The 26,520-nt window shown below is 40.6% G+C and overlaps 1 protein-coding gene across 1 annotated transcript in view; it reads left to right on the top strand.

Annotated features, from left to right (window-relative positions):
* Positions 1-26,520, top strand: part of fndc7b (fibronectin type III domain containing 7b) — a 42,557-nt gene that overhangs the window by 7,229 nt on the left and 8,808 nt on the right. Inside the window, exons 3-41 of the mRNA XM_085252247.1 lie at positions 409-699; positions 818-1,078; positions 1,424-1,693; positions 2,009-2,272; positions 3,863-3,981; positions 4,434-4,575; positions 4,916-5,179; positions 6,523-6,783; positions 6,972-7,226; positions 7,988-8,242; positions 8,367-8,627; positions 8,720-8,983; positions 9,108-9,368; positions 9,483-9,743; positions 9,878-10,135; positions 10,308-10,568; positions 11,169-11,426; positions 12,137-12,397; positions 12,606-12,872; positions 13,866-14,129; positions 14,283-14,540; positions 14,637-14,897; positions 15,205-15,465; positions 16,144-16,404; positions 16,956-17,219; positions 17,562-17,822; positions 18,263-18,523; positions 18,751-19,011; positions 19,455-19,724; positions 20,518-20,781; positions 20,871-21,131; positions 21,887-22,150; positions 22,809-23,069; positions 23,438-23,698; positions 23,920-24,180; positions 24,799-25,059; positions 25,156-25,413; positions 25,689-25,946; positions 26,024-26,284. Coding sequence (XP_085108373.1) covers positions 409-699; positions 818-1,078; positions 1,424-1,693; positions 2,009-2,272; positions 3,863-3,981; positions 4,434-4,575; positions 4,916-5,179; positions 6,523-6,783; positions 6,972-7,226; positions 7,988-8,242; positions 8,367-8,627; positions 8,720-8,983; positions 9,108-9,368; positions 9,483-9,743; positions 9,878-10,135; positions 10,308-10,568; positions 11,169-11,426; positions 12,137-12,397; positions 12,606-12,872; positions 13,866-14,129; positions 14,283-14,540; positions 14,637-14,897; positions 15,205-15,465; positions 16,144-16,404; positions 16,956-17,219; positions 17,562-17,822; positions 18,263-18,523; positions 18,751-19,011; positions 19,455-19,724; positions 20,518-20,781; positions 20,871-21,131; positions 21,887-22,150; positions 22,809-23,069; positions 23,438-23,698; positions 23,920-24,180; positions 24,799-25,059; positions 25,156-25,413; positions 25,689-25,946; positions 26,024-26,284 — 9,966 coding nt within the window. The remainder of the gene's footprint in view (positions 1-408; positions 700-817; positions 1,079-1,423; positions 1,694-2,008; positions 2,273-3,862; positions 3,982-4,433; positions 4,576-4,915; positions 5,180-6,522; positions 6,784-6,971; positions 7,227-7,987; positions 8,243-8,366; positions 8,628-8,719; positions 8,984-9,107; positions 9,369-9,482; positions 9,744-9,877; positions 10,136-10,307; positions 10,569-11,168; positions 11,427-12,136; positions 12,398-12,605; positions 12,873-13,865; positions 14,130-14,282; positions 14,541-14,636; positions 14,898-15,204; positions 15,466-16,143; positions 16,405-16,955; positions 17,220-17,561; positions 17,823-18,262; positions 18,524-18,750; positions 19,012-19,454; positions 19,725-20,517; positions 20,782-20,870; positions 21,132-21,886; positions 22,151-22,808; positions 23,070-23,437; positions 23,699-23,919; positions 24,181-24,798; positions 25,060-25,155; positions 25,414-25,688; positions 25,947-26,023; positions 26,285-26,520) is intronic.

Raw genomic sequence — 26,520 nt, 5'->3', positions numbered from 1 at the left:
GACTCCCTTGTATAGTAAAGTAATTTTAATCCCGCTCTCATTGTCAAAGATGGGATTGTTGGGAGCCATATGCTTTTCTTTAGCTTTGGTAAGTCTAACTCGGCTAAATATAACTTTTTATGTTAAAATCTATAAAACTGAAACAGTTGTATGATTTTTCATTGTTTTTATTTACAGATACTTCACATTGCAGAAGGTAAGAAAATGGAGACATTTGCGTGACTATGCAGGTCAAAAGAGCTATGTATTAGCATAATTTGGTCATTTTTAAACTTATGACCATGATAATGACTAGACTATAATAGAATAGAAAATATCATTAAAGCTCAAGATGTCACACTGGCTTCTGTTCAGTGTGACATATATGTGGCTGTATTATTTGTTGCTGTGCAACCTTTAATGTCAAAGTTTATTGCAGTGCATTTCCATTTCTTTCAGGATGCAACATCGTGTCAGCAAGTCCATCAAGTGCCTCATCAATTTTGGTAAAATGGAAGGAATATCCTGGAACAACAAACTATGTTTTGGACCTTCGGGAGAAAAACTCTCCACAGTCTGCACCAATTATAACGTCCATATCCGGATCCCAGACTGAGAGGAACATCTTTGGTCTAAAACCAGGAACTGAGTATAATGTGACTGTCAAAGCTTTTGTCTTCTTCAGTGTGGCGTGTGTTAATTCCACTCTGGCTTCCACAGGTAAGTCCAACATTTTTACAACAACACTGATTGATCGTGATTGAGAATACTGTCATTTTTTATGTTGACTTCCTTTAGCAGTTTATGTGAAATAGTCTCGCCTGCTCTTTCCCACCAGTCCCTGACACATCACAGATAGTTGAAGGGCAAGCACTATCAAGTACTTCAATCAAAGTAACATGGACAACAGTGCCTTCAGCACAGAAATACTATCTAGAGGTGTACTCTCAGACCACTGGAACCGTGATGAACTTTACATACACCAACACCACAGCTGTGGTAAGAAACCTGCAGCATTCCTCCAACTATGACTGCTATGTCTACACAGTTAACCAGGCAGGCCTGGGAAGCAGAAGCAAAGTGAAGACCATCACAACCTGTAAGTGACCAACTTCAATTAGAATGTAGAAGTGTTTTAGGGTGGATGGGTATTTTATAGTCGCTCTCTGAAAAACAGGTAACTCTTGCAAATGTTTGGTAAATTTAAAAAAGAGAACGTTCAAAGAAATCTCATGACTTTTTCAGGGGGACAGGAGCAGATATTCCAAAATAAATGCATAGAAAGTGAAAAATTACATTAAAGCTATGCATTTATAAATGGTAGCTTGACCCTTTTTAATCAAAGGTCTCTAAGAATTAGAAACTTGTGTAGAAAAAGTATTTCACTGATTTGTGTCAACTATTTAAGAGTATTCATATCTGAATAAATCCCACTCTCTTTCAGTGGTGCAGCCTCCAGTCGGTATTACTGCAACACAGACTAACCAGGTTACGGCAAGAATAACGTGGGAGCCTGTGAATAGGGTCCTTTTATACCATGTCAGGATTCGCAACCTAGATGATCCCAGCAGTCAACCCTCTTCATACAATGTCTCAGACACCAAGCTGGATGTTCAAGGCATCCTCCCATGCTCCACCTATCTGATATCAGTGTTCTCATACAGCATGTTCTTGGTGCCGAGCGAGCCCACGGACTACACATACACCACCAACAGTGAGTCTGCAGAGCCACACAATATCAATAACTTGGTGATTAGGATCTAGGTCAGCCATTCTCTCTGAAGCGTCCCTTTCAGACACTTAGAATATGATCCTCAAGGACAATTCAGATGTTCTGAAAACCTATTTGTTAGGTTAGGTGGAGGCTGATGGGAAAAGAGACATGTGAGAAGATTATTTGGGTTTTATAGCACTCTACTATTAGATATGAGGTTTCCCTTCAAATACAGATTAGAGGCAATGTAGCATCAAACATCAGTGAAATGATATAATTTTCTGAAATAAAATTATATTAATGCGTTGCTTGCAGAGCTGACACCTGTTTCATCAGTATCAGTGGACTACAGCTGTACCACTAACTCTGTCACCGTGTCTTGGCCGGCTGCTTCGGGGGCCACGTCCTACAGGGCCGTGGCAGTTGGCAGTAATGGCACACAGCTGGAATGCACCAGCCAAAGCACCAACTGTCCAATTAAAGAACTGAGCTGTGGCCAGGAATACAAGGTGTATGTAATGCCCATGTCAGACAAATGCAAGAACTTCATCCACAACACCTCAGCTTCTTTTAATACTGGTGAGACCGAATAAACACACACACACAAAGAAAATAAAGCAATGGGGTTCCCTTTAAAGTCTGTTTTTATCAGGGTTTTTATGAAGTGTGTAAGCAGCATACCCAACCAGCTGAGCCTTTGTTCACAGCGGGATTGTTTCCTTCTTCAGCTGTAAAAGCTGAAATAATCCATTTTGTTTTAAATAAGGAAGAATCTGAGAGCTCATATTCCAAATACACGTATAGGTTTGGTATTGAAAAATCTGGCATTTTACTTTTAAGTTTTAAAATAAAGAAGCCAATCTGAAGAGGGACTAAAAAGAATGAAGAAGAAATATAAAGGAGTTTGTTTTAACAAAGAAATGTAAAGCAGTGATTCTCTATTGATGTCCCACAATTAGGTATAATTGTCCACAAATCAAGCATAAGGGGCATAAGGTGGTCTAGTAAGTGGTCACGTATTTCAAGCTTCTACCTTGTAAGGGAACTTCTATAAATGTCAGACTTTCAGAAAGCTGCTCTTGAACTACTGGAGACAATATACAACTCTTTTCATAAGATCAGCAGAAGGCCTCATCCTGTTACACAAGCATGTGTAAAATGTTTTTAATGCTCCTTTAGATTAGACGTTGAAACACTGAACATCTTTATCGGGAGAGACGATTCATAACTAGCAGTATTTTTACCTATTGCATGATTTCTATTGGTAAATATTTGGCCCTCCAGCAATAGTCAACTGGATGTCAGGACTTTATTGTCTATTTTGGGCAGGCAGTTAATCTTTTCATCTCACATATCCCTCCATTCAGTCGGGGATCTCGGAGCTGAGAGTGCGTGTTCAGCCCCACCCAATGGGTCACATTGTGCTTGGCTAAGTTGTCGTGACTTGGATGCTGCTGAATATAATTTCATGACAAGCAGCTCTAACATGTCAACCACCCACGTATTTAATTCGGGACAATGAATCCAAAAGTCAATCGAGTGATAAAACACCTTTTTAAAAAGAGCAAATCCCTGGAAAGGGCAAAGAAAAACTCTATTTTTTATAATAACAATAACAAGCTCCACCAATCAGCTACAAATTAATTTTAAGACAAGGATTGATGTCAAATTTAAGAAGAGGGCTTTTTCCAAGTATATTACACCCACTTGTTTTTACCTCAGGATAGCGATTACTGGTGTCACATTGGTCTTGCGCCTAATGGGAATACTTGTTTACAAGTTTTTCATTCCAAGTTCACACACTTGTTTTAGTGATCACTAGGCGTCTCCTTTGAAAACTGGGTCTCCTTTTGAGATTTGCTGTCTATATCATATTGTGTTGTGTTCAGCCAGTTAAGAATGAGCCTGTGTTTAAGTGAAACCTGAAACATTATACAGTGAAAAGCAACACTGGAGCGCAATCTTTAGTATCAGGGCGTTTTAACCTGAACAGAGATTTGAGAAGTTCACCTTTGATGAGGATATTTAATCCAACCAGTTTTGTTTGTTTGTTTTTAGCTCTCCTGCTATCCATTCATAGATAGCTCTACCATCCATCCTTTATATACAGCATATACGTCATGTCTGTGATGTGCTATTTTTTAAATGACTCTATGTCTTCCCATCAAGCCCCTTGTCCTCCAGCCAACCCGATGTTGTTGCGGGACTGCGACACTGATGTCATCATTTTTTCATGGAATCAGACAAACGAAGTAAACCACTACTTAGCCAGGGCAGTCGACTCCAAGGTATTATATTTTAGATTTACAATTGCTTATTTTTGTCAAATAATAATTGCACAACCTTTTTTCCGCCAATAAAAACATCTTGCTGAGAACTGAATGAGAAGATTAATTTATTAAGCTTTAGAAAATCTGGTAGGCAGATTTCATGCAGAACTAGATAGTCTGTATGAACATTTCCAGCCAGTTTCTTAAACTAGCTCCTTAATCTTTGCTTGTTTAACACTGTTTTTCTCATCTCTTCAAATTCCCAAGACTTTATCTACCTAAGTAGAAAACAGAATCATAGAAGTTGGATTTCAAAAAGAAAGTTTATGAGAGTCTTGGCATACACATGATCTTAAAGTGGTCAGATCAACAGAAACCTAAAAATTTTCCCTCAAATGTTGACCTTTGTGATAAACTAGAACATGTAAATTAGCACTGGCTAAATATTAAATATTCTTCTTTGCACCCAGGGAATGGTCAGGCAATGCATGACTCAAGGAAACAATTGTTATTTCACAAATACATTCTGTGGACGGTACTACTCCTTCACAGTTCAATCTGTGTCTGGGAGTTGCTCAAGTGGCTTCAGCTCTCCTGTTGGCGTTCGCACAGGTATGATTTCAATAAATCTGCAACATAATTTTGGGTAACTAATGTCCCATTTTCTAGTGAATGATTTGACAAATTTATCTCACTGGGGCTAACTATTTAAATAGTCTTTTATCTGCAAATGATTACATTGTTAACATTCCAAATTGTAACAGTTTTTGAACAGGAAATTTAACGTATTCCTGGTTCTGAGAGAAACTGAAGTGCGTTCTCATATCAGCTCTCTGTGATGAATGTGATGAATCCAATTTACAATTCAATATCAGTTGTGTTCAGCTTCTCGTTTATATAAATGCAAACATTTTAGTACATTTATGCAATTCTTTATTTCCACTCTTTCCAGCACCCTGCATTCCGCAGAATCTGGAAACAGTAGCCGACTGCAGCGTTGACAGTTTGCTCAGCAAGTGGGACAATGCTGAGGGGGCACTGTACTACACCGTGGCAGCTGTGGGCAACTACAGAAACAGCAGCTACAACTGCAGCTCAGTGTCCAACAGCTGTGTTATGAAGGGCGTCAAGTGTGGAGACCATCTGACCGTCACCATCAGATCTTTTGACAATGACTGTCCCAGTCCAACAGTGCTGGGGCCACCGGCTGAGACAAGTGAGGAACACATGTTAGAGCAGGGGTGGGCAATCTCAGTACACGAGGGCCGGTGTTCCTGCAGGTTTTAGATCTCACCTTGGGTCAACACACCTGAATCACATGATTAGTTCGTTACCAGGCCTCTGGAGAACTTCAGCACATGTTGAGGAGCTAATTTAGCCATTTAAATCAGCTGTGTTGGTTCGAGGACACATCTAAAACCTGCAGGGACACCGGCCCTTGTGGACTGAGATTGCCCACCCCTGTGTTAGCGCCTCAGACATCTGCATTTGCATTCACTCCATTAATCCAAAAGAGCACAGACCCATTTTTACTGCCAGGAAAACTATAGTAGAACCGATGTTAAAACTTTAACATGACTTTCCTCAGTGTGTAAAGGGGCAGTGACACAGGTTCTTATGGGTTAATTGGTTTATACAAATCTTAATGATAACTAAGATTTTATCAGTAAAACATATTTAGTATGCCAACCAAACCAATCTCAGTTATATTTACATATTTGCATATTTCGATTAATTAAATGTTTATTTTTAATAGCATTGGATTAATTGAGCCAATATTTTATATGCAACAGGATAATCTGTATTGTATCTACATTACTCTAAGTTGCATTACTGCAAATTCAGCTGTTTACATATTAAAGTATGATAATAATAATAAAAAAAAAGATGGCTCACAATTTACTTACTAAAGAATCAGTGTGTAGTATTTAGTGGTATCTTGCGTTGAGGTTGCAGATTGCAGCTAACTGAATACCTGAACCTTACCAAGCATGTAAGAGAACCTATGGTGGTAGTAATGTTTACACAGGTGGTTCAATCTAGGCTCAGTGTTTGGTTATAGTAAAACATGGCAGCACAACATGATGCAGTCTATGGTGGATGACCCATTCCTACACAGCTATGCAAGATTCATTCTAAGCTTGACAAATGATTAACTGCAAGTGAAAACATTATGAATATATTATATTACATGTCTTTGTTACATTTTACCAGTGGATATATATAGAATATAGCCAATAAACAAGCAAGTACTAATTCTATTTCCAAAGAACAATGTTTTTTAATGTCTTGCTGCATAATTTAATTGATTATCTTAAAAGTTTTGGACTGTTGGTTTGTTAAAAAAAAACCTGTAAAAGACATGACCTGAAACTGTAGGAAATTTTGACTAGAATTTTCAAGCCTTTTATAAAGTTGAAGAGTAATTAAAAGAAATCTGTAGATGTATTTGCAATAAAAAAAAAACTAAAAACTAAAAATAGATCGTTTACTTAATTCTAGTACTGTGAAAGTGTTCCAGGTTGGTATTATTATTAACTTGCTTGCTTTCTACCTCAGCCCCATGCACTCCCCAGAACATCTCAGCAGAGAGAAATTGTGCAAAAGACTCCATCTCTGTGAAGTGGGAGATGAGCAACGCAGCACTTTTCTATGTTGCAATGGCAAAGGACAGCAATGGGGTCATTCATAGCTGCAACTCCTTGGATATGTTGTGTATGATCAGTGGCTTGAAGTGCAGCACCAGCTACAAAGTCTATGTTATTGCCTCCAACTTCATGTGCAACAGCTCTGAGAGTGACATGTTTACCATAGAGACAGGTAACCTCTAGTGAAGATGCTCATTTAGTTACTTTATGTAAAAGTTGCCAAGATGTGCATCTTTTTTCTGAGTGAGCATTAATGACAAAAATGTCACAGTCATATTTGCACATTTCTTTTATTTTATTAAAAGTTAAATACAGTTTTGTTTCTTTCTGATTGATAATGGCCCACTTGTGTCATTTCAGTTCCCTGCCCACCAAATAACCTCACTGCCACCCTGGACTGTGCAGCCAATGAGGCTCTGATTTCGTGGCATGGAAGTGTGAGTTCCTACACTGCTACCATTATAGATTCAAGTCAGCGACTTTTAAGCTGCAGTTCCACTGCAACCAACTGCAAAATACCTAACCTGAAATGTGGCGAGCTCTACACTGTGACTGTCAGCCAGCATGACGGCAACTGCTCCAGCATGCCCTCTACGCACATCTACATGGAGTCTGGTAGGAAAATTTTCAAAATACATTAAAAACTGACCACATGTCAATTTGTCAGATCTAGCGTAGTGCTGATAGTCTGAAAAGGCCTAAAATGCTTTTTGTACACAGAAAAAACAGTTTTGATTTATTGTAACAAAAAGGTGTGTTCCCTCGGACTTTCCTGAGACCACAAGAGTCATTTTGCTCCACCAGCACCTGACCAGTAATCACTAACCAGGGGCTACATCCATTTATGAAGTCTAGAGCTTAGCAGTTTGGAGTCAACTGATTTTGACACTAGACAGAGAACTGACCGAGAAACTGAGGGAGACTACACACTTGTACAGTAGACTGTCAATCGCATGGTAGACCTGCCAAATTTAGCTTCTTAACTCTAATGAATGACATTAATTAAAGTGATCAACATGTTATATTCACTAATGCTACAACACTGAGCCCTATACTAGCAATACTAGGAAAGTATTTACAGAGGTCATAGATCTTGAAGAGTCATCCCCTGCTGGCCACTAGAAAGAATGTAGGTTACAGGCGCTTTAGCGTTGGCTTAGTTTTCACACCCAGATACAAATGGTCTCTTTTCTACTAAGACAGACAGTGAGGCTCTAATATAATGGATCTTCGCCTTTCCATTTCCCTAAACATACTTTCGATATTAAGTTTGACAGAAGTATTCGTTTTGAATATAAAATTAAATGAAAGTTATTGATTCACCAATTCATTTCTTAGCTGCCTGCCTTCACCCAACCTTCTTATTTTTCGTTCAGTTCCTTGTGGGCCAGCCAGCGCAAGTGCCAGGGTGGACTGTGCATCAGGCAATGTGACAATAAGCTGGAACGCATCCCAAAATGCAGAACGTTATATCGTCAAAATCTCAAACGGCACCATGCCGTTGACGTATAACACCACACAGACAAATCTGGCAGTCCACACACTGGAGTGTGGCCAGGAGTACAAAGTGAATTTGATGTCCTTCAATGGCAGCTGCGTCAGTCGTCCTTCAGAGTTATATTTCAGGGAAGGTAAGAGAAGTTAACCCTATAAAGTTTTTTTATTTCATTGACATCAGTGGTTCTACTTTGCTACCTACTAAGATAGTTTCTTCATTAAATAACAGCTGAGCTAATCAGAAAATTTCACTCCCAGTTCCATGTGTACCCACTAACGTTGAAACAAGGAGAAGCTGCAGCCAGAATTTTGTGGACGTCATGTGGCAAGCAAGTCGGGGTGCCATAAACTACACTGCTACTGCTCTGGATGCAGATGGCAGTTACTTAAAGTGTACATCCAATGAGACATCGTGCAGGCTGGTCAATGTAATGTGTGGACATGTGTATAATATCAGTGTGGTTGCTGTGGATAACACGTGCACCAGCATGAAGAGCCGCACATTGCAACTACAGATAGGTACACGCTGACAAAAATATAAGTTAACACTGCTTATGTGCAATCACTGTCAAACTTACACCATGCATGTGTTCTGTGTCGTTCCTCTGCAGAGCCCTGTTCACCCTCTCAGCTGACCGTCTCAGTGAACTGTAGCAGTAACTCTGCCAAGTTAGCCTGGCAGAGCAGCCCCAACGCAGTGTCTTATACTGGCAAAGCCATAACCGCAGACGGTCACAATGTGACCTGTTCCACAACGACAGAACTCAGTTGTAATTTGGAGGGTCTGCAGTGTGGAAAGATGTATAACTTCACTGTGTCAGCCTCAGATTATTACTGTCAGAGTCCAGACAGCAAGCCAGTCATCCATACAACTGGTAAGAAGCAGTAGCACCTCTGCTTTTATTCTACGTCCTAATAACCCTCTCGTACATATCGAATCCCAAACAGCAGTTGAGATATTGCAGACGAGTAAGTCTAACTGTTTTTCTGTCATCTCAGCCCCATGTACTGTGCAGAATATGCTGACCACTCTTAACTGTACCACCAACATACTGACCATCAGCTGGACACCGGGATCCATGCCAGTAAACTACAGCACCACAGCGGTGATGACAAATGGCACTACACTTCGCTGCGTCACGCAGAGTTCTAGCTGTACGATGCCTGAGTTACAGTGTGGACAGCAGTACAGTGTGAGAGTCAAGCCCATCAGCAGCACATGTGAAGGACCCAGCAGTGTCCCGGAGATTGTAAATTCAGGTATTTTAGTTGACTTGTTAAAGTTTATGACTCTACGAGCCATGATCTCACTCGACATTAAAATGTTTTTTTTCTGTCTTCCTTTTCCTCTTTGTCACATCATTTCTCTCACAGTTCCCTGTGTTCCTGTGAACATCCAAACCCTGGTGGAATGTTCCACTAACAGAGTGTGGGGATCCTGGGATGCAGCTCCTGGGGCAATGTACTACATCTCCACACTGAAAGGAGCAGGAGGTTTCTCTACATCCTGTCAAACAGCTAACCAAAGATGCCTCTTCTCTGGTCTGCAGTGTGCTCAGACATACATGTTCAGTGTGATGGCCTCCAACAACAGGTGTAACAGCTCAAACAGCGTCATGGACACAGCAACAACTGGTAAAATATGGACTAAAATATTTTTTGTAGGGTGTGAAAGCACAGCTTACAAATTAGATTTGCTAACAAGTGATTCTTCAAGTTGGGCAAAAGAAGATTATCTCAGCGTTCATTTTCTCCACTTTGACTTCCAGCACCCTGTGACCCTACAAACGTGGCTGCTACTCTGAACTGCCTCTCTGATGTGGTGACGGTTACTTGGAGGGCCAGCGCCGGCGCAAATTATTACACAATCCTGGCTGAGGCCAGTGGACATGTCGACTCCTGTAATTCCACTGGTACTTCCTGTGAACTAACCAAGATGCAGTGTGGGAATGACTACACTGTGACTGTTCTGGCAGGGGACACAAAGTGCAACAGCTCCATATTTGCTAAAACCAACATTACAACAGGTACTTTCATTTTTGGCACAAAGAATGACGTCAGGATAAACTGAGTAGCTCAAATTATCCTCATGCAAAAAAAGAATGAAATCTTAAACTTCCTAAAACTGCCTACAATTATAGATTACTTAACCAGAAAGATTCCTTTAATCAGCACATCTGTAATGTGTTTTGTGTGCAGCTCCCTGTGCTCCAGTAATCCAAGACCACTCACTGAACTGTAGCTCCAACCAAGCTTTGGTCACCTGGGTTAAGGATGAGGATGCCATGACTGTCATGGTCAATGCAACCTCCAGTATGGGATATATGCAGTCGTGCAGCTCATCTTCCAACAACAGCTGTGTCCTGGATCTGCTGTGTGGAAACACTTACACTGTAAAGGCTGTCGCAAAAGGACCTCAGTGTCAGAGCAAACCCAGCTCTGCTTTTCAGATTGTTACAGGTAAAGAATATAAGAAAAAAATTTGACTTAACAATTGCTGTTTCTTTTTGATGTCTTTCTCTGATTTTCTTTTGAAAACAATTCAGTAGTGGTGGTTTTTATACTTTAAAACAGTACAGTTTTTATAGCAAAAGAAAGAAATCTGTCAGCACAACTTATATATATATATAAAAAAAAAGTTTTGTTAAAAAAAAATAATCTTGTAGCCCATTGCCCATATCGTCTTTTTTGTTAATTCACAGAACATGTCCTTTTTCACCGTAGACCCAATTTAAAAAAAAACGCACACACATACACAGAAATTTTTCTACTAAATCTTGGAAAAAAAACAGATAATAGTACTTTCTATCATTTATCTATTACTTAATTACTTTGATGTAGTTTAAAAGACCTTGACAGAGGTCTTTATTAGCAGGAAAAGCGTAAAACATCTGAAAATACAGTTAAGTCCAAGTCCAACCAGCTGTCCAGATTAGAGTCTTTGCTTGGCCAATTCTGGCCCCCAGACCTAATGTTTAACAACCCTATCATAAGGTTTAGGGATGGGTTAAAAAAAAGGTTGAAGGTATTCAGGAACTGAACTTGTCTTCTCTCACACAGCACCCTGTACCCCTGCAAACGTGGAGTACCAATACTCCTGTGACACTGGCATTGCTTTTGTGAGTTGGGATGAGACTTTGGGCAGGAAGAGATTCTATGTGCATGCTCAGTCTGGAAATCTCACAGCCTCCTGCAGCACCAGCCAGACTGACTGCTCCCTGCCCACGCTGCTTTGTAGTCGCACATACAGTGTAAAAGTAGTAGCTCTGGCTGACTCCTGCAACAGCAGCGTGCCCGGCGTAACGACTATACAGACAGGTAAGACGGAGAGGATGTAGATGCAGGTGATGTATATACAGCTGGGAAAGTCTGTGGGAAATTCAAAAATACTATTTCTGATTACCATGAATACAATTTCCAATTTCCCCATGTTCCCTTTTCTACTATCGTAAGTATCCAAGTGTAGTAAACTGTATATAATACAGTAAATTCTGTATTTCTTTTAAAATACTTAGTTGAAATGCCGAGTAATGCATTGGATTAAAAATTATTTAACACATTTATTTAAAAAAATATATATAAATGTAACTTTTAGCAAATACATGGCTTAAGATAGCGGTCCCCAACCCCCGGGCCACGGACTGCTACCGGTCCGTGAGACGTTTGGTACCGGGCCTCGAGAGTTGAGGCGGGCGTGAAATCTATGGTTTTCAGGGTTTTTATTGGTTTCTATCCTTATTTTTTTATTGTTATTATTGTTAACTTGTTTTCTCTGGGTCTTTTCCTGTGTGTTATGAATAAGTCTTCTTTTTTTGGTTACCAGTACTGGTTTTATTTTGTTGTATTTATCCGCGACACCTTAAAGGCCGGTCCATGAAAATATTGTCGACATAAACCGGTCCATGGCGCAAAAAAGGTTGGGGACTGCTGGCTTAAGAGATACCAGGTGTAACTTCCTAAAAAATTTAAATGAGGGTTAATTAGGTGGTGTTTGTACTCAGTGGTTTTTCCTTTTGTTTTCCTGTCAGCCCCTTGTGCTCCAGTGAACGTCAGTGCTTCCCTGTTGTGTGACAACAACACTGCGGCAGTGAGCTGGCAACACAGTCCTAGTGCAGTGTCCTACAGTGTGAAGGCAGTTGGCAGAGACGGCGACCTCAAAAGGTGTGCCACAAACAGCACAAGTTGCCTGCTACCCAACATGCACTGCTCTCAAACCTACATTATCACCGTCACTCCCTTCTCTATGCGCTGCGAAGGCAGAGAGAGTTTCCCATACACCTACAATGCAGGTGAGATAATGCCAAATAAAAAAAATAAACTGGATAAACTTGGCTTTAATCAACTTTATGCATTCTTTAAAATAACCACTAACAATATTTATTTAATAATTATTATATCTATCTTTTATTAATTCAAAACAAAGATTTCGCTTTTAATATTTTTAATTATATTTAGATTTATAACCCGTCCAACTTTATCTCACCATCTTTTTCGCAGGTTCCTGCCCTCCCACCAACGTCCACATGTCTCTGCAGTGCGATGGAAATGTGGGCCGTGTGACCTGGGACCCTGCCCTTCGAGCAGATCTCTACTTGGCCACAACCGCACCTTCTCTCACGGACAAACACATCCACAACTGCTCATCCAATGGAACAAGCTGCTCCCTTACAGACCTCCACTGCGGAGAAACAGTCGTTGTCACTGTTGTCACCATAGAGAGAGGCTGCACGAGCCAACCCAGCGTACCATTCACCTTACAAACAGGTCAGAGAATTGAACCATCCATCCATCCATCCATCCATCCATCCATCCATCCATCCATCCATCCATCCATCCATCCATTCATCCATCCATCCATCCATCCATCCATCCATCCATTCATCCATCCATCCATCCATCCATCCATCCATCCATCCATCCATCCATCCAACTTTTGTAGTGTTCAACAAATACAGCTACCATAGAACTAAATGTCAGATACAATGTACAAATCTGTTTGCCTGGTACTTTTGTGCATCAACATTTTATTAATATGTTATAATGGCTCACATCTGCCACGTTTCAGTTCACCCATATGCAGACCATAACACAGAGCAGAAAGTGAACTTATTTTTGAAAAGATATAACAAAAGTCGACAAAGGGTAAGGTTACTAAATTCAAAGGGTACAAAACCTAAACCAAAACCTAAACAATGCAACAGAACTAGGAACTAAAGAACTTGCAAGAAAGAACCAGAAAAAATGATAAACAATCATATAGACAGTTGTCCTGTCAGATATAACCAACTTTCAGGAAATAAAATAGAACTTACGCAGATTTTGTCTTACCCATCCATCCATTCTCATTCGCTTATCCTTGTCAAGGGGCAAAACCCTATGATAGGCTGGGACATGCTCTTTCCCCCATAGGGCAAGAGGCAGGGTACACCCTGGGCAGGTCACCAGGGCTAACACAGAAAGGCAGACAACCATTCACACTCACGGACATAAAAAAATTGCTTGTTAACACATAAGATAAGCAAGACAGTTGAACGCACAGTGATCTTAACACTAATTAATGCCATACCAATAAGTTGATTCTGTTCATCTGGACGTAAAGTTTCCAGTGGGAGACGAATTAGGTAGGTTTTTCAGGTAAAATCAAATCCAAAGACAGGATCTGTTGTTGCTCATATTCTATTTCTAAAATAGTGTTAAAAAAATCACTGGGACACTAATTATCAAATTGTCTCTCTACCTGTCTCTCCCCCTTCTTAGTCATCTGCCCACCCACTGGTGTGACTGGAGTGACAAATTGCAGAAACAATGACATCACAGTAAGCTGGGACCCAAGTCCAGAAAGCGGAGTGACCTATTTCATCTACTCCCAAGGAAACAGTGGGATCGCTTATAACTACTCCACAACTCAGACGTTCTATGTGATGAATGGGCTGCAGTGTGGACAAGCATATATGCTCTCAGTGGCTGCCCAGGACCCTGACTGCACCAGTCTCTTGAGCAAGCAGATAGAAACTGAGACAGGTTAATATCTGGATATTTCTGGGTTTGTTCACCAACAAAGTACTGGTTTGACATCCTTTGCAAATAATTAACCCCAGTTTGGTCTTTTTTTTAATGCAGATGATTTTGTTCATTTCTCACATAATGACTTGTTGTTAATCTCCTTACTTCCAGTTCCATGTCCTCCAACCAACCTGACTGTCAAAACTGAATGTGCCACAAACTTAGCAATTCTGAAGTGGGCACCGAGTAGACATGCCATCTCTTACACAGTCACATTAACTGGTACCCACGGCCACTTAGTTTCCTGTGGTACCAACAAAACAACCTGCTCATTGAAGGTGGATTGTGCAAAGCAGTACTCAGCTTTTGTGGTTGCTTCCAGTGCAACATGCAACAGCAGTAAATCAGATAATCTAACTTTTGTCTCAGGTACATGACATCTGCTTTTAGGGTTAGATTTTCTTTTAAATCTCAAAACTATTAAACAGTCAACTGATAATCTTCCTTTCTCTTCTCTTCCAAAAGCCCCTTGTCTGCCTGACAGGGTACAAGCAAAGCTGGACTGCAATGCTAACACCTTTGCAGTGGAGTGGAGGGGAAGCCTTGGGGACATTGATTACACTGCAATCGCCATCGGCAGCGACAAGACACGGAGAACTTGCAACTCTAGTAGCACCAACTGCGTCATCCAGAACCTAACTTGTGGCCTCATTTACAGCATTGTCGTCACAACCTCGTCAATCGACTGCGGCTTCATTGAAGGCTCCAACTATAAGATACAGTCAGGTAGCAAATATTCTTTGACCAACATTAAAATTGGGGCAAATGTTTTGAAGTCACTAAACAAAATCCATAACAACGTTATAAAACATATTACAATTCACACATTTTGAGAAGGAGCAAGATTCCTGAACGTCCTGAGTCATTTAATATTTAATATTTATTTTTAGGTTTTGTGCAGCAACATTCATACAGTATACTTCTATCCCTTCAAATTTTTCATTATAACCTTTATCTAACCTACTTTCACCCCATTTAATAACTTTTAAAACCACCCACATCTGCAAGTTAATCTTCCTTGCTTTGTCTCCAGCCCCCTGTAAGCCAAACAGCGTGATGGTGAATTTGCAGTGCAGAACAAACATGGCGACTGTCAGCTGGGCAAACTCAGGCCCAGACCAACTGCAGGTGGTGTCAGCGAGGGACAGCAGAGGAACAGTCACCACCTGCAACTCCACCAGCTCCAACTGCACCTTCAGTCAACTTAAGTGCGGGGAGATATATGCCATCAGTGTGGTCGGTCTCACAAGCAACTGCAGCAGTGAACTGGCTTTTGCCCAAAGACTTAACACGGGTAATTTAGCAAATAATAATGAACAGATTGATGCACTGTATCACTGTGACAATTCATCAAGCTTGTTTATAACAAATGCAACAGGTTGTTTAGACTCAATCACATTTAGAAGCACAAGACATAATGGCCTGTGTCATGGCATAATTGAAACCTCTATTAAGTTACAGCACAGCAGAATAATAATAATACAGACAAAAATAAAAAAATAACTTTCATTTTTCTAAATTAATTTGCTTAGAAGAGCCATTATTTGTGATCTGCACACAAGCTGTTGTGAATGATTGTTAAAATAAAGGCAGAAAATATAGCCAATCATAGCCAAACACTCCCCAGTATTGACATAATTATCAAGGCTATATGAAAGAATAAATACCCCCAAACCCTATAATGTAATGTAAAAATATTTTTTAAAATGTAAAAATGTTTCTATAAAACTACTAAAAACTGAAGAATATTTTAACTGCATTATATTTTTTTACTTATGCAATGAAGCTGAAGCAGCATTTTGAAATGGTATTAGATTTAGGCGACGCTGATTTGACTTCTGACATCATAGTCATCCATCACTGAACCTGGACAAGTACATGCCATTAGTGTAGAATATTACAAGCCTGAGCACTGCAGAAATAAACAATATCACACTAATCCATACACTTACCTGTTTCTGTCCTCCATCAGCTCCATGCATTCCCACACACGTCACAGCAAGGGTGTACTGCAACACCGGCATCACTGCAGTCACATGGGATGCTGCGCTGGGTGCCACATCTTACACTGTCTATGCTCGGGGCAGTCTGGGCTACAATGCTCAGTGTAACAACACCGACACCAACTGTGACTTCCTTAACCTGGCCTGTGGACAAGACTACAACATCACAGTGGTGGCTCTCCATAACACCTGTGTCAGCATGGTCAGCGAGACTGTCAAGGCCACCACAGGTAATAAAATACAACCTGTCATACCCACACAACGAGCTGCTCACTAAAAGTAAATTGTGCACAGCTGTAATGTTGCTAATGCAACATGAAACAACAGTGCATCAATTTTTCACACCTACTTTTAGTGTTTCTTTGTGTTGCAGTTACTTTTAATTTACTTTAATGAACATAGCATTAGCTTTTTTATTATTAGCGGCTAAGCTAAATGTTAATGTTATAAAAAAAGGGTAACAGCAATTAAATAACCCCCCCCCAAAAGATCAGCTGAACATCTTTTTTGAAGATTAAATACATAAATTGTGTTAATAACATCTGCTACATGTTAAAAGTATTAACTTTTCAAAGTTAGTGTCCCTAGTTAACTGCTAACCTGCAGTTATTCTAACAGGAAAACCATTTACTATGTCAGAGCTTTTAAAGTTAAAGAACATTTCTATAGAAATAACTCCTGTTCCTGTGAAAATGAATCCCTGAAACTCAAAATGTAAAAATTTTTTTTTTTTTTTTTTAAAACTACACCTGCTGTTCTTTTTTTCTTCCCTGTTTGTTAGGTCCTTGTCCCCACAGTGGTCTGAGAACATCCCTGGACTGCAACACCAACACAGCTGTGGTATCTTGGACTACAGGAATTGGCATCCTCTACTACAATGCCACAGCTCAAGCCTTCGGCTCCATAGACAAGCAGACCTGCTCTACAAATGGCTCCTCCTGTAATATCAGTTCTCTGCAGTGTGGGGAAAGCTACAAAGTGAGCGTCAGTGGGCAGGGACTATACTGCAGCAGTCCTGCTCAGGACTGGCAGAGAGTGAACACAGGTGGGGTCAATTACATCCTTACAAAACAAGCTGACACCTAACTGGAAGATAATGGATAAACTGTTCTGTGCACATTTGCATACACTATCCAAAATGTTTTACTGCTTATCAGCTAATTGTTCTCTTTATCTGTTTTAACATACTATGGAAACCATTTCTGCCCAAGCATCTCACTAACTAGTGTTAATATTAGTTATAACATGTAACTGTATGAAATGCAAATACAAATTATTCCTGATTCATTCTGACATCTTTTTAAAATCTCAGGATCTAGCTCTAAACAGAAACCTCTATCAATGAACCGTGAAAAATAATCTCACTCACTGCTTGTTTTTCCTCCAGCTCCCTGCCCTCCCACCCAGTTGATGGTGAACTCTTCATGCGAATCAAACAACATCTCAGTGTCCTGGCAGGCCTCTCAAGGCTCAGTCTCCTACATGGCAGTGGCTGAAAATGAACAGGGCCGCCGGTGGTCGTGTAACACCAGCAGCACCAGCTGCCAAATATCTGGTCTGCTCTGTGGGCAACAGTACAATGTCTACGTTGTCGGTATTGATGACAAGTGTACTGGAGCCAAGAGTGACATGAAGAAGATTCGCACTGGTAATTTGTCTATTGTTATTCAAAGCTTTGCACTATATTCACTGATTTATTCATCAGTTTCAGAAAAAGGGATTTCACATTTACTTTGTATACTTTAACAATTCTTTGCTGTTACTGAGCACTAGCCAAAACAGAAACAGACAGCTGCCACACACTTGATCTTACTCCATTTATGACATATGAATCATTTAAATGTGGCTATAAAGACATGACATGGTGTAATTGGGATATTGGTTAAAACTTATAAACATTCAATTGAATTCATGAGCTAAATTCATATGTCTAAGGTGTTTTTTGTCTTTGTTGTTATTTGTTGTAGCAACCATACCCTTAAATTAGACAAAATACATTCTTAATAAACATAAAAAATTAGCAGTTCTGTGTCTCTGTTAATGATTTCTGTTACCATACAGAAAGTATTGTGTTTGCTTTGTTTCCAGCTCCGTGTGTGCCACAGAACATACAGAACCATCTGGACTGCCTGTCTGGTGTCCTGAACATTACCTGGCAGTCGACAGGTTACTTTTTGAACTTCCGCGCCTCTGTGGTGAACAGCAAAGGTCAAAAGAGCGTTTGCACAACTCCTACGCATTACTGCGTTGTACAGAACATGCAGTGTGGGCAGACCTACAATGTTACAGTGGTGGCCCAAGATGAAGCTTGCAACAGTTCCCATAGCCCCACAGAGCAGGTCTCTACAGGTCGGTGCAGCTCCTGTTGGCAGTTCTAGTGCACCTGCTCTAGTATTCAGTGTTCAGCTATTCAGATCTGATATCAGCACCTCTTATCTATATCTATTTATCTTTTAATAGCTGTTTGATTAAAGTGATTTTTTTGGTTCATACATCACATAATAAAGTTTTACCTTCTTGTTATTTACCTTCAGTCTTTACCTCAACTTCTCCTCTTTTTCTGCCGTTCCACTCAGCTCCCTGCCCTCCCTCATCCTTCCTTTCTAATGTGAACTGTGGCACTGGCGTCGTATCTGTCACCTGGAACAATAGTGTGGCAGGGGTGATGTATACAGTGTCTGCTGCAGATGCCAAAGGTGCCAGACACAACTGCAGTAGCACAAACAACGGCTGTAATCTCAGCACACTGGCGTGCGGGATGCAGTACAATGTCACAATCACACCATCCAGGAATGAATGTGTGGGCAAAGACAGCCAAACTAAAATGGTCAAAACAGGCAAGTATCAGCTGTTCTTCTGTTTTTGATCGTATATTCCTCACTTCCATCCCATATCATCCTCTCACTTGTACAGGCTGTTGTTAGAAACCCTATTCGCTGCTTATTTCTGGTAAGCCTGTGGTCTTTAGATGATGCAAAAGATGGCTTTGTGCATTTAAGGTTAACCAAAAAATCTGTCATAATTTTAGATCACAGTTCTAACTCATGTATAGTGATAGTGACGACAGAAACACACCAGCCAAGTCATTAGTTTAACAGACTTGTTACAAAAATGCACAGATAATAAAATATTACGACATATTTCAGCAGCTGAGATAATTTCTGGACTGCAGATTTGAGCATCTGTTGATGATATCTACAGAATATAATTGTAAATCCGGTGGTCTGTGTAATCTATGAATACTGTAAGCACCTAATTTCCTGTCCCTGGTTGCCTCCAGTTCCTTGCGTACCCCAGCTGTCAGACGTGGAGATCGACTGCTTGACGAACTCAGCGTGGGTGATGTATAACGAGTCTGCCGGGGCCAAAGAATATGTTGTGGTGGCAACAGACACCAGGGGTGCTGTTCAGACATTTGATTGTAACTCCACGTCAGATGGGATGTGTTCTCTGCCACCACTTACATGCAGCCAGAATCTCACCATTACCCTGAAGGCCAAGGACCAGCAGTGCACCAGTGCACCCAGCAACTCTGTCAAAACCGAGACAGGTAAGGGAAAATTATAACGAACGTAAAAGCAAACACCGAAACTGTAAAACCAGGATAAAAGGGAAGTCACTTTAACTAGAATATCACCAGTGCTCTGATGCACTGTGGATTTAAATAGACTTAAACTGATAATATCAATTATATCATAATATATGTTAAAATTATTAAAAAGAAACCATTTAAAAGGCCAGTAATATGAGGCATGAAAATGGTTCTGCTCCTCTGAATCTTTGGTTTTTGGCTCATACAGCTGTTTACCCATTGCTCTGTCTGCAATTTAAAGGATGTGTGAAATGCACTCAGTGATCACCTAATGGGGGGGACAAATTGTGCTCGAGGTCAGCGCCACATTTGTCATTTTACAAGCAGTAAGCGGTAAATGAGCTACTACATAACTGATGTTCTGGTTTTGTTATAAACTGCTGCTTCTTCCTCTTTTTCGTTTGGCTGCTTCCATCTCATCCTATCACACCCACCCTCTGCATGTCCATCTTCACCACATCTGTGAGGTGAAAATTGATAATGTGGATACAGCTTCACAGGCATGAAATATTTACAGTTAAAATACTCTTTGCATAAAACAGCTGAAAGTCACTGTTTTATGGGTTAAATATGTCTAACTTGACTCTGAGTGTGAATGTGTCCAAGTTATGAGTTAATTTTCTTGGAAATGTAGCTCACGCTGGGTTTTTCATGTGTAATGTGTTGTTGTGTTGTGTAATCTCAATAATATTCAAGAAAGGACAGAAACAGAAGTTCAAGTCTGTACCTCAGAGTATTCCTCTTTCTACAGCTCCCTGCCCTCCTAATGGCGTAAAGGAATTAGTGAACTGCAACAACGGAACAGTCACGATTACCTGGTCGACTGTCTCAGGTGCTTTAACGTACACGGCCACGCTGGAAGACGTGTACGGAGACAGTACCACGTGTTGCACTACATCAAACACTAGCTGTGATGTCACACATCTGCCATGCGGCGAAATTTACATCGTGCACGTCACGGTTGAGGGACGAACCTGCAACAGCTCAGAGAGCGAACAGCTGATGTTTAGGACAGGTACAGTGCACACAGTAAATTACATAAAATATTCATTAACATAACTGGGGGGAAAAAAGAAAGCAGACGTATATTTCTGTCCCACTCAGTGCCATGCGTTCCTGAGAATCTCAAAGCCAGCCTGAGCTGCAGCAACAATGTGGCTTCCATGTCATGGAGCTCTATGAAGGAAGGACAGCTTTTCAGCGTAAAGGCAGTGGGTACTGACGGGCATGTGGACGAGTGCAGAGTTCCTGACAAGCAGTGTGAACTGACCAATCTGCACTGTGGACAGTACTACACAGCCACTGTGTCTGCAGAGGACATGACGTGCAAGAGCAAACCGAGTGAGAATGTGACGATCAAGACAGGTATGCACTCCGACTGCTGAACCGTTTTATTGCTGTCGTTTTATTTTGACAGGAACACAAGTTACCAGTGATTTCGAAACTGTCATTGAAAGTTTAGAACTTTGCATCTACTTACGGTACATTAAATTCAAATTCTACTTGTTTTTAAAAAGGTGATGCCAGTTTATTTTTCTCAAAGAATTATTTTTTCATTCAGAAGAGGTAATTATACATTCACCTACTGGTCACTTTATTAGGTACACCTTACTTGTACTAGTTTGGGCTTCCTTTTTTCTTCCTGGCTTAGATTCAACAAGGTGCTGAAACATTTCTGAGATCTGGTGTCTGTGGAGGCTTTTTAAGTACAGTTAATTTAAAGAGATGATTTGACTTTGTGACATGGTGCAGGATCCTGTTGTAAGCAAGAATCAGAGGATGACTACACTGTGGTCATAAAGGGATGGACAACAGCAATATTTGAGTAGGCTATAGTGTGTAAGTGTGCTTAGTTGGTACTATGAGGCCCAAAGCGTGCCACGAAAATATCGAACACACCATTACGTCACCATCAGCCTGAACAGTTGAAACAAAACAGGATGGATCCATGCTTTCATGTTGTTTCTGCCAAATCCCGATACTACCTTCTGATTATTGCTGGAGAAATTCAGACTCATCACACCAGGCAACATTTTTTCAAATCTTTCTGTGATATTAATCACGAACTTTCAGGAATTACAGCTCTGCTCTAAACATTGACAATTGTCTCTTCTCATCAGTGCCGTGCACTCCAGCAAACATCTCCTCCGTGGTCGACTGTCAGGCCAATTCTCTCATCGTTTCCTGGTCGAAAAGCTCAGGAGCTGATTCCTACATCGCCACACTGCACGACAGCACCAATCAGGGCACAACATGCCAGGCCACAACAGAGGGCTCCTGCAATGTGACAGGACTCGGCTGTGGACAGATCTACCATGTTTCCGTAGTGTCTTCTGATGGGTACTGCAACAGCCCGCCCACTCCTGTTGTTGACACACCGTCAGGTAGGACAGAGAAAGAATTCAATGCATTTTAATTATAGAGAATTATCTGTGGTACAACATGAAAAACGCGTCACATGTGTAAACTGAGAAAATGTACCATTTTAATAAAAACATTGCCGTCCTTGTCTGATACAGGATTCTTGCTGCTCAACAGTCCTGTTTCTTCTTTTATGCAAAGTGCATTTTAGGCCTGATTTATTATCTTTGTATACCCAGTCAGTTGTTTACTGACTGCCATTTAACCCAATTAGTTGGAAAATGTTCCTCATTATTCCTGGAAACATTTTCACCCTTTTGTTCCCGCTACTTAACTTATTTGAGAAGTATTGCTGCCATAAAATTCAAAATGAGCTCATATTTTTCTTAAAAATTAACATTTTCTCATTTCAAACATTTTATATTCTGTCTTTCTGTGTTCTATTGTGAATAAAATATGAGTTTGTGAGGTCTGCAAATGATTTTACCCAGCATAAAACTACTTTAGAAAACTGACTTGTAGTTTTGTGTAGTTAAAATCTGCTTTTCTTTTTCATATTTGTCAGTTGCGATACAGTGATGGATGATGTTCAATTTTACATTTTAGTAAAATGCTCTGTCCCTGGCTTCTACATTTTTACTATTCATATAAAGTTTCCTGTCTTATCTGTCTTTCCCTCAGTGCCCTGTAATGCAATAAATATCAGGGCATATATGGACTGTGCGATTAAGGCAGCTGTGGTTTCATGGTGGCCGAGTGATGGAGCCTTGTCATACATCGCAATGGCCACTACAAAGTCAGGTCACAACGTCACCTGTGAGACCAACAGGACCTCCTGTGACCTGACAGAGCTGCTCTGTGGACAGAGCTACTCTGTGTTTGTCAAAGCTATAGGAAAGACCTGCAGCAGCATCGCTAAAATGACAGGACAGCTGGTCACTGGTGAGCAGCACCACAGAGGCTTCACGAACCTATATAGCACATCTTTCGTCTTGCCGAGTTTTTCCACCTTTAAAAAAAGTGAAACAAACTGCTAATTTATTGAAATTGTATAATTATGTTGACCTTTCCCACTTAAAACCAACCAAAGTATCAGTAAAAGTGATAAAACACAATTAACCAAAATGACCTTAAATGCACTAAAATTCTTGAAACAATAAAGTTTCTGCTTTTTTCTAACATTACTTACATTACATAACTTTACTACAGTGGACCATATCTACGCTACCTTCTTGCATTTAATTTGAAGCTGCAGTTCGAACACACAAAGCTACATTTTTGTCTCAGTTTTCCTCCATCCTCTCTTTTAGAGCCTTGCATCCCAATCCAAATCACCACCCAGTACAGCGTGACAATCGGCCAGGTGCAGTGGGACATAACCAAGGGTGCTAATTACTACACAGTCACGGGGCAAACAGACCAGGGACTCACCACCTCCTGTGTTACCAATGACACTTACTGTGCATTGTACAACATGAACTGTGGCCAAATGTACAGCATCGTTGTCACAGCAAACAACTTTGTGTGCCAAAATGTGTCTACCTCTACTGAACAAGTTTTAATTGTGACAGGTGAGAACACGTGCTAAACAATTTTTTGTTCCCTGATTTATTTTGGTATCAAAATATCTTCATGTTTTCCTCCATGACTACTGATGGGCTCTTTAAATTTGCAGATCCCCGCTGATAGTTTATTAAGTCACTTTGGGCAGCCTTTAGCTTCAACAATTGGACAGAATATATATCAACATCCACACTAAATCATTCTGTTGTGTCTCTCTTTCCGCACTCAGAGCCGTGCCCGCCCAATAACGTGCAGACAAACGTTAACTGTCAGAATAACCAGGGGATGGTCTCCTGGGAGACAAGTTTTGGTGCAGTGGGTTACGAGGCTCACTTCGCTGGCCGTGACGGACACTCGCTGTCCTGTCATACTAATGCCACTTCCTGCAGCGTGGAAGGACTTCACTGCGGAGTCATCTACCACACTAATGTCATTGCTATTGGGGAGAAAGTCAATAGCAGCAGGTCCAACACTGTCCTGCTGTATTCAGGTACCCTACCAGCCTAATTTTATTGACATTGTATGCTGAGACCCCCTTCTCTCTTTCCCAAACTTTATAACTGCAGTTTTCACTTATAGCTGAACGGTTTTAAGATGTGTTTTAATGAAAATAATGTAAACTGCGAGAACTTGATTGAAAAAAAGCTAAAATGATAGAAGAAATGAACTAAAAGTAAGACACACGTAATAAACAGAAAATATCACGTGCCATCTCTTGGTCTGAAGACAGCCAACCCCCTTAAAAAGTTTTCTTTTGCTTCTTTGAACCTCATTTAAGTGTTTACTTTTATAACAGCATCATAGCAGGCAGCCTAGGCAACAAACAGCGTCTTGCTTGCTGTTTTAAAAAATCAGGGACTTTTTTTTTTTTTAAAAAGGGCATAAAAATCGGGTATTTTGAGCTACATCAACTACATGCCCATGCAGAGAACCTGTGCTTCTCAGTGAATGTGTACTCGTCTGCCGAATTGTATAACATCTATTTTCTGAAGTGGAAACTTGAATAATAAATATGATTTGGAGCCGTGCATTCATGGAGATCATTGCAGCTTTAAAGTCGATGTCCTGCATGGCAGTACTGATGTTGTTGTTGTTTTTTTGCCAATAGCTCCCTGCGCAGTTGGAAAGTGCACAGCTAACCTGGACTGCTACAATGACACAGCCACAGTCTCCTGGAGTCCAGTCAGTGGAGCAAACTCCTACATGGTGACTGCTGTTTCAGCAGATGGTTCCCGCGTTTCCTGTGAGAGTACTGAACATCAGTGTAATCTGACAGAGCTGGAGTGTGGACAGGTGTACAACGTCACTCTCGTAACCATCAGCGACCACTGCCGGACTGAGAAAAGCACTAATATCTCCTTTAGCACACGTGAGTTGAGCCGCGTCTCAATCACGATCTTAAATTTATTCTACAGTCTAAAATAAAATCATTAAAACTATTTTCACTCTTTGAATTACGGCCTAGGCCCCTGTAAGCCGTCACGTGTGGGAGTGGATCTACAGTGTGGGACAAGTACAGCCAACATGTATTGGGAGGAAAGCGCGGGAGTGGAGCTCTACATGGCTACTGCCACCAACATGGGAACAACACTGAAGTGCAACTCCACCAATTCCACCTGTCAGTTCTCTAACTTGACCTGTGGGGACACCTATAAACTCTCTGTCATTGCATACAGCAACAGGTGCTACAGTGAAATCAGTAGCACTGTGGAGATTCAGACAGGTACAGTAACTCGTTAGTACTGATTGACTGAATGAGTGATTTGTACTTTAATTACTGCCTGATTGAATTAATAACATGCTTTATTTCCTATTAAGTGGCCTAACCTTAATTATTAATTATTCTGTACATAAAGATAGGTTGGGAATTTTCATCCACAAAGACTGTTTAGATTTACTCTATTAATCAATTAATTACTATTAATTTCCCTAAATTTAACAGTTGCTAGACTGACAGCAACATCCCTCAGAATACCAATGTGACTCTTCTTTTGTCAGAACCCTGTAAGCCAGATGGTTTGAGGGTCCATGGGTCATGTAACAATGAGACGGTGCTGCTGTACTGGTTTAAGGCTAAAGGAGCATCGGCATATATTGTGAAAGCAGACGGAAACCTGGGATACAGCACGTCTTTAAAAACGAATAACACAATGATAGAGACCAACCTGCCCTGTGGACAGCTGTTCACATTCACTGTAAAAGCTCAAGATGACTGGTGTGACAGTCCTACAAGCCGGCCTGAAAAATACATGACAAGTATGTGTCTCATTTAGATTTTTTTCACACATAACATGCATAATGTGTGATGATTAAACTGTTAACCTTCTCGTCAGCCCCCTGCGTCCCAGCACATGTACAGAGCTTTACACGCTGTGAGCAGAGCCTGGGCTCAGTCAGCTGGGCCGCGAGCGATGGCGCAGAGTCCTACATGGCCATTGCAACAGGACAGGATCGCCACATCCACACGTGCACCACAAACACCACCATCTGCACCTGGAATGATCTACACTGTGGTGAAACGTACACAGTTTATGTCGTTGCCATGAACTACGTATGCACCAGCATGCCGAGCAACAGCACTTCAATTCAGATGGGTAAACAAGCTTTTAAACAGCAGTAATATTTCTGGAATTGTTTTAATGGGTTTTTTTTTAGAGCACATGAAAATGAACGCACTGCATGCAGAACAGTAGCAGTACAGAGCTGAATATCTTAGTTTTAAATTGCTGACATTTTATACCATTTCCTAGCACTTTCATTTTGTCGCTCTAGACAAATCAATACAATTAAATAAAGAAATAATAATCAAATTAATCAACACTAATAAATG

Source organism: Mchenga conophoros, linkage group LG17 (genome assembly GCF_057382185.1).
Source record: "Mchenga conophoros isolate Kocher_MC1m ecotype Shallow Benthic linkage group LG17, M_conophoros_male_GT1.1, whole genome shotgun sequence".
NCBI lineage: Eukaryota > Metazoa > Chordata > Actinopteri > Cichliformes > Cichlidae > Mchenga > Mchenga conophoros.
This window is presented reverse-complemented; position numbering and strand designations above follow the sequence as displayed.